We start from the raw sequence: 7,372 nt of genomic DNA, 5'->3' as shown, positions 1-7,372 counted from the left end.
GGTCGCTTTTCGCAACGCCTTCACAAAAATGCTTCGATGCTTCGCTTTCGCTCGGTTTTCTGGGTGCTGTCGGAGATGCTGTAGTATAGCAAACATGGTTGGGTATTGTATCAGTCCTTAGTTACATGTATGAAGGCTGGTCGAGATGGCGTGGCGGGCGTTTAGCGGCTCTTGGTGACGCTACCGACAATCATAACATGTAGTACATAATTTGTGTGCATGATTTGGAAAAAAGAAATGGGAGCCGCACCAGCTGATGACGAGGTGCCGATCGGCTCTTGCTTGGTGCGTGTCTTCACAAAGAACTTGGTTTGCGGGCCACCAGACGAACCTTGGACACCGAACCTCGTCGTCTTCTTCTTTCTTGTTGCTGTGCCGACGAAAAGTCGCAACGCAACGAAAGAGCTGGATGCCTTGCATTCCACCGCACTTGATATCCCCGAGATCCAAAGAAATGCGCCAAAGAAATAGCATTTCAGCAAATGGATGATTAAAAAATATAAGACTACAAAAATAAACATGCAGAGAGCATTTGTGGATGTGGATATTGGCTCGGCCCAGCAGCACGCAGTGGAGGTGGAGGAGTACCAGCGAGCTGCCCAGTTCCTCGCCGCGGTGGGCGCGCAGTATGGACTGCCTACAAATCTGCAGGTACGACGTACGTCTACCCCCCCCCCCAAAGCTCCAATACTCACGTGCCGGAAGGAGCTTGACGAGGGCCAGCGCGAGACGTTAGCCGAGCTCTACGCTGCCGACCCGTCGTGGACAGCGAACGGTCCCATGCGCGCAGCGGCCCCCACTCCTCTCCGAGCAGGCCGCATCGTTATCGAGGTGAGTTTCCGCCAGGGACAACACGCAGCACTTGGGCCAGCCACCAGGGTCCCTGTTCGTACATGAAGCTCAGGCTGATCCATCGTGATGATGTTCTCTCCCCCCTGCAGCTCTACGCAGACAAGGCGCCCAAAGCGGTGGAGAACTTCCTAGCTCTGTGCACGGGCGAGAAGGGCATCTCTAAGGCCAGCAAGAAGCCTCTGCACTTCAAGGGCTCCCGCTTCCACCGAATCGTCAAAGACTTTGTCTGCCAAGGTGAGGCCTCACTCTGGTCTGATCTGGCCTGGTCTTGCTCCACCAAATGTCTCACCCGCTACTCCCTCGTCCAGGTGGCGACTTCACTCGTGGCGACGGCTCGGGCGGTGAGTCGATCTACGGTCGCAAGTTCAAGGACGAGAAGGACGGCCTCAAGCTCCTCCACAAGGCCGTCGGCACTCTCTCCATGGCCAACTCAGGTTCCGCCTCTTCATGCCTCGCACAGTGTCTTGTGTTGTGCACCGTCTCACCGCCGTAATGGCGTTCCTCAATGCAGGAAAGGACTCAAACTCGTCGCAGTTCTTCTTCACGCTAGCGGATAACCTCACCAAGCTCAACGGCAAGCACGTCGTGTTCGGACAGGTCGTCGAGGGTGTTGACATTCTGCACAGGTACCCAACGATCGGCATGATGCTCTCCGCTTCCACTGACCTCTTCTCAAACGCTTCGTTTCTACTTCTAGGATCAACCGGGAGGCAGCGTCTGCGGATGGAAGCCCCAAGGTCGACGTTGTCATCGCTGATTGCGGTCAGTGTTAAGCTCTTTGCATGCAGCCAAAGAGACGTGTGCAAAAATAAGCTGTGAGGCGCAGCTTGACGGAGTCGGTCAAGAGAAGGTTACAGGCTTGTTGTTGAGCAAGCGCTGAAGGGCCTCCTCATTGTGGAACTCTCCCCGGTCGCGCGTCTGATGAAGAGCAAGAGAGAAAGCACGATGTCAGTGCACAACGCAAGAAGTTATGGCACCAAAGTGTGCGTACCATCACGAAAAGCTTGTTATCCCTGAGCTGAAACCTGAAGCCAGTGCCAATAGTAGTGAGTTGGCGCAAGTGCTCGAAATGATGATCGCATTGGAGAGTGTCAAGGTACCGAACAAGACGCTCTGCGGGGTTGATATGACCGACGGGCACAATCTCAGAGATTTGAACGTCGGTCTGCGCGCGTAGAGCAGGACAACACGTCAGGTTGATGATGGTGAGCGAGCGTACTCTGTTATGTGCGTTCGTGGTGGGACGTACTGTCTTGCCAGGTCCTCCGAAGAACGAATGCGTTTCAACTCGCAGTGCCGAGGCCACGTTGGTGTTGGCCGACCTGGGAACGGCCCACAATCGCCGCACTGCTCGCCTTGTGCTTGCCCTGAGACGGCGGCCACCCAAACGGTGTCGTTGTGGTCAGCCCTGGCGTGTTCAACTTTCGCAGATGTCACTGGTGGGTGGTGTACCAGGTGAAGAGCGGAGTGGTCACTACGCAGAAGGCACCGAGACCGATAGCCACCTTGGTGACGGTGTCGGACGAACCAACAAACTCGCCGGTCTGCTTCTTGGCCTCGTACTGCGTCAAGGCGTAGGTGCCGTAGGCCATACAGCTGATAACGGCCACGCCGGCCTGAATCAAGAACTCGCCTCGCCGGTTGGCCGTGTACAATGGCAGGCCATCCGCTGGGAACACAAACTGCAAGATGCAGACACGTGTGTGTTGGTCAATCGATGAACAACCAAGCCTCTACAAAAATAAATAAATCTAATCTAAATAAATTTAAATAAAAACCTTGGGCCTGGCATTGCGGGTGACAGTGGCAAGGGTGCGCCCCACTGCAGGGGAGCTGAGGACCGCCGTGCACAACGAGTGCGTGGGAGCAGGTCGAAACGCACAAGCTGCACGCCTCATCTTTGGAGATTGTATTTCTGTGTTTGTGCGGTTTTGGTCGTGCAGCTTTCGTGCAACTGGCCGCCGGAGAAGAAAGGAAGAACCGCCGGAGGACTGTTTTTCTCTTTCGCTCTTTTTAATCCCATTTGAATTCTTTTCCCTGCCCTCTGGAGGTGTTCTCATCTCGGCTCTCCATCTTCTTCTTGGATCTATTTGGTGAAGAGGCGATTTTAATTTTTGCATAAATATGAGTCAAGTCTTCCGGCCGTATCGGGCATTGGGGCTCGTGGGCGAGCGCATCCCCTTCGCCCTTCAGCATCATGGAGCCGAGACTTTCCTCTCAACGAGTCTTGGCAAGAATTTCCACACCTACAACGTACTCCGCCTCCCACCACTTAATTTAATCGAATTGCGATTTTTCAAATCTCTGTGCGATTAATGTTGATTTTGCTTCTTTTGTCCATCAGTGCGACAAGCTCCGCCTCTCCTTCGTCAGTACGCCTTCCCTCTCTTCCTTCCCCTGCTCCCTCTTCTTCTCCTTAGTCTGCTTGCGCCAGCTCCTTCTTCGCACCTGCAATGCCTCAACGTACTCCCACGTGGTCACTACGCAGGTCCGCTGCATGAGCGCAAGATAAGGGCCATCCTAATGCAAAAGGACTTCGTCATCACGGGCGCTGGTCCGCTGGTCCACATTTGGAAGCGCGGCAAAGCCGTACGACTCTCTCTCTCTCTCTCGTGTGCGTGTGTCGTGTGTGTCGTGTGTGTCGTGTGTGATACTGACGCCTGCTCGAATTGGTGTGCTTCTCTTTCAGGTGGCGACGTTCAAGGGACACCAGGCCACGATCACACACCTGTACGCCTTCGGCGACCACCTCCTCTCGGTGTCCCGGGATTCGGTGTTGAAGATCTGGGACATGTCCCAGTGCACCAAGATCGCCTCCAAGGGCGAGCTGACGACCGTGGAGACCGAAGACCAGATCGAGTTTGGCGAGGGCTTCCACGTGTCGTGCATGACCCATCCGTCCACCTACTTGAACAAGATGCTGTTCTGCAGCCAGGAGGGCACGATGCAGCTCTGGAATTTGAAGACGAAGAAGCTGGTCTACGCCTTCAAGGGCTGGGGCTCGCCCATCGTCTCCGTTGCGCAGTCTCCCGCAGTCGACGTCATCGGCGTGGGTCTGGTGCGTCTCTCTCTCTCTCTCACACACACACACACACACACACCAACACTTAGAACTCATCTCATCGCCATTCTTCTTCTGGATTCTGTTGAACAGGCTGACGGACGCATTATCATGCACAACCTCCGGTTCGACACAACGCTCTTCACATTCACGGTGCCCGACGCGCAGATCACGTCCATCTCCTTCCGCACGGACGGCCCCTCGGTCCTCGCTGCCGCCACCGACGCCGGGCGCGTCACGGTGTGGGACCTCGAGGGCAAGAAGCTGATCGCCGTGATGAAGGACGTTCACCAGGGGCCGGTCGTGGCCGCCCGATTCCTCCCCGAGCAGCCGGTGATGATCACCAGCGGCACCGACAACGCCATCAAGATGTGGATCTTCGACCACGCCGACCAGAAGCCGCGCCTCCTGCGGGAGAGGTCCGGCCACTCGCGGCCGCCGCGGCGCATCCGCTACTACGGCGACGGCACGAAGGCCGGCAACGTGATCGTGTCGGCCGGCTCGGACCGTTCACTGCGCATCTTCTCGACAGTGCAGGAGCAGCAGTCGCGCGAGCTGTCGCAGGGTCACCTCAAGAAGTCGGCCAAGCGTTTGAGGATGAGCGAGCACCAGCTCAAGCTGCCCTCCATTTTCCACTTTGATTCCTGTACGACCGCCTCTGTGTCATCTGTTGTGCATGTTCGGTGGTGGCAGCTTGTTTCTCTGACGTCTTCACATCTCTCATTTGCCCACAGCACCCGCAAAGGAGCAGGACTGGGACAATCTGGTCACGCTCAGCGATGAGGAGACCGTGGCTCGGGCATGGAACACGCACCGCTACGTCCTCGGGAAAAATAGTTACCGCACACCACGCTCGACGCCATCGGTACGGCCGTTGAACCCCCCATTCAGCTTCCTTTGCGTAACGCAGGTCAACGTTGAAGGTGATTGGCTAACCTAACCAAACCCACTGGCTAGACCGTTGCGGTGAGCACTTGCGGCAACTACACCATCGTCGGCGGTAAGGACGGCCGCATCAGCTCCTTCAACCTTCAGGTGCCAGGCCACCACCCCAACAACTCCATCTTTTTCTTTTTTCTATTTTCCCCCAACTCTGGTGAAACGCGTTTCGCTAACGTTTCATTTGTTTCACAAATTCATTTCTTCTAGTCGAGTAAATTGCGTGCGGAGTTTCCCAAGCATCGTGCCCCGGTGACCGGCCTCGCCGTGGACTTCCTCAACTCGACCCTCATCTCGATCTCGCTCGACGGCATCGTGAAATTTTCTCAGTTCTCCTCCAAGCCCACGCTGCTTGGCTCGATCGCGCTCGGCTCGAGCGCCACCAACCTCGCCATTGTCAAGGAGAGCGGACTCATCGCCGTGGCGTGCGACGATCTCGTCGTCCGGGTGATCGACATCGAGTCGCGACGCGTTGTTCGTCGATTCGCCGGCCATCGCCACGCCATCACGGACATGGCCTGGAGCCCCGACGCGCGGTTGCTGGTCACTGCGTCGATGGACGCCACCCTGCGCGTGTGGGACGTGCCCGGCGCCATGCTCATCGATTGGTTCTCGGTGGCCTCGCCGGTCGTCTCCCTTAGCTTCTCCCCCGTCGGCGACTTCCTCGCCACCGCGCACACAGGCCAGAAGGGCATCTTCCTCTGGTAGGTTTGCTGTTCGCCGTGTGTGTGTGTGTGTGACTTGCGGCTCACGATTGGGCTACGCGTGCCTGCAGGTCGAATGAAATGTACTTCTCGAAGGTGCTCCTGCGTCCGGTGGCCGCATCGCCTGCGCTCGCGCACTTGCCCAACGTCATCTCGGAGGAGGGCGACGAGACCGACAAGCAGGAGAGCGAACTCGCCGGCAAGGAGAGCGACGACGACAAGATGGAGACCGTCAGCGCCGACACCGTCGCCAAGTTCCCCGAGGAGCAGCTCAAGCAGGGGCTCGTGACCATGGGCAAGGGCAGCGTGCAGTGGCAGAATCTGCCCAATTTGAGCACCATCAAGGAGAGGAACAAGCCCATCGCGCCGCCCAAGAAGCCCGCCATGGCGCCCTTCCTGCTGCCGGTGGTGTCGGGCCTCGAGCCCAAGTTCCTCATCCCCACGCAGGAGGGCAACGACAAGGACGCTGGCCAGGTGCGGTCGCGCATCCTCAACATGTCGCAGCTCGTGCCCAAGACCAAGTTCATCCTGCTGCTCGAGGAGGCCAAGTACGACGAGGCCATGGACCACCTCCGCGGCCAGTCGGCCTCGGGCGTCGACGTGGAGCTCAAGACCATCAACCTGGAGAACGGCGCCAACGATCTCCGACTGGTGGTCGATTTCCTCGTGCACCAACTCGAATCGGGCAAGGACTTTGGTCACATCCAAGCCTACATCAACATCGTTCTCAAGGTATTGTTCACTCACTCACTCACTCACTCACTCACTCACTCACTCACCAACATCACTTCATGGTGAACGTCAACAACCGATGCTGATGATAAATGTATCTTGATTGACCTTACTTTCTTCACCAGGCGCACGGTGAGGTGATGGTGGAGCAAGAGCATCTGCAGAACGACCTCAAGCGCCTGCGGGAAGCCCAGCGGCAGTCGTGGGCGCGGTTGGAGAGCCTGTTCCACCACAACCTGTGCCTCGTCGCCTACTTCCAGAACATCCAGACATAATGATCGTCATGCTCCACCCCCCCCCTTGTTCTGTTTGCTTTCGTTCCCTAACAACGCACACGACCATTCACGCAATCCGATCTTTTTCTTGGATTTCATTTCCCTGCTGAAAAAACAAAGTAAAAAGCTAAGTCTGCTGGGGGCAAACAACACAACCCGAACAGTGACTACAATGGAAGGCGCAGCTCTTGCAGGTGGCGGGGTTCTCCCCAAAGAGTACGTGTACTGTTTCCTTTTGCTCGGCTGAACGTTTCATTAATTGGTACTCCCAATGACCAGCTTTGCCGAGTTCGAGAAGCTGTTCAAGATCCCCGTGCCCAAGCTCTCCGAAGCGGCCTACTACCTCTCCACCCTCGTACGTCTCCCGTTGTGGTATACTTACCACTGCCTACCGTGTTTGACGTCGCGCCCAACAACCACCAGGCGCAGGCGAAAGAGTATGCGCAGGTCTGGGAGCTGGCAGAGGCCTTTGCGCAGGTACGGGCAGTCCTCATGCGACCTCCTTATTCCACAAAAGCGGTGGTCTGATCGCGCCCTCTCCGCCTTGCCTTCGCCAGATGGAGGATTGGCTGGTGAATGTGGAGCAGAAGCACCGAACGATCACCAATTACAAGATGTCGGTCATGGCGAAGATCAAGGACGCGGTCACCGCCACTGCTGCGCACCAACGGTAAGACTTTCATGACTCCTGAAAAAAATCTGGTACACGTGGTGCACCAGGGATTGACTGACTGCCTGGTTCCAACAAAGGTGGGCGGCGTTCAAGACGGCCGACATGAAGCTGTCCATCGCCGATACCCAGCGACACC

General features: G+C 56.8%; 3 protein-coding genes and 1 pseudogene across 3 annotated transcripts; 3 read left to right on the top strand and 1 right to left on the bottom strand.

Moving 5' to 3' along the window:
• Positions 1-519: 519 nt before the first annotated feature.
• On the top strand, positions 520-1,625 carry ACA1_237440 (peptidylprolyl cis-trans isomerase, cyclophilin-type domain containing protein; the record flags this gene model as incomplete). The annotated part of the gene is made up of 6 exons (XM_004341110.1): positions 520-651; positions 706-831; positions 942-1,086; positions 1,161-1,286; positions 1,364-1,478; positions 1,550-1,625. The coding sequence occupies 6 exons, from the start codon at positions 520-522 to the stop codon at positions 1,623-1,625; spliced, it is 720 nt and encodes a 239-aa protein (XP_004341158.1).
• A 67-nt stretch (positions 1,626-1,692) lies between these two features.
• ACA1_237430 (uncharacterized protein) lies at positions 1,693-2,444 on the bottom strand (the record flags this gene model as incomplete). Its single annotated transcript, XM_004341109.1, has 5 exons — positions 1,693-1,770; positions 1,844-1,877; positions 1,953-2,017; positions 2,102-2,219; positions 2,305-2,444. 5 exons carry the CDS (start codon positions 2,442-2,444, stop codon positions 1,693-1,695), a joined length of 435 nt encoding a protein of 144 aa, XP_004341157.1.
• A 532-nt stretch (positions 2,445-2,976) lies between these two features.
• Positions 2,977-6,563, top strand: ACA1_237420 (annotated as a pseudogene).
• A 271-nt stretch (positions 6,564-6,834) lies between these two features.
• ACA1_237410 (uncharacterized protein) lies at positions 6,835-7,237 on the top strand (the record flags this gene model as incomplete). The annotated part of the gene is made up of 3 exons (XM_004341108.1): positions 6,835-6,918; positions 6,987-7,040; positions 7,121-7,237. 3 exons carry the CDS (start codon positions 6,835-6,837, stop codon positions 7,235-7,237), a joined length of 255 nt encoding a protein of 84 aa, XP_004341156.1.
• Between the last annotated feature and the right edge of the window lie 135 nt (positions 7,238-7,372).

Source organism: Acanthamoeba castellanii (genome assembly GCF_000313135.1).
Source record: "Acanthamoeba castellanii str. Neff unplaced genomic scaffold scf7180000084762, whole genome shotgun sequence".
In the NCBI taxonomy this organism is placed as follows: Eukaryota; Discosea; order Longamoebia; family Acanthamoebidae; genus Acanthamoeba; species Acanthamoeba castellanii.
The sequence above is the reverse complement of the archived record's forward strand: the minus strand, read 5'-3'. Positions and strand labels throughout refer to the sequence as shown.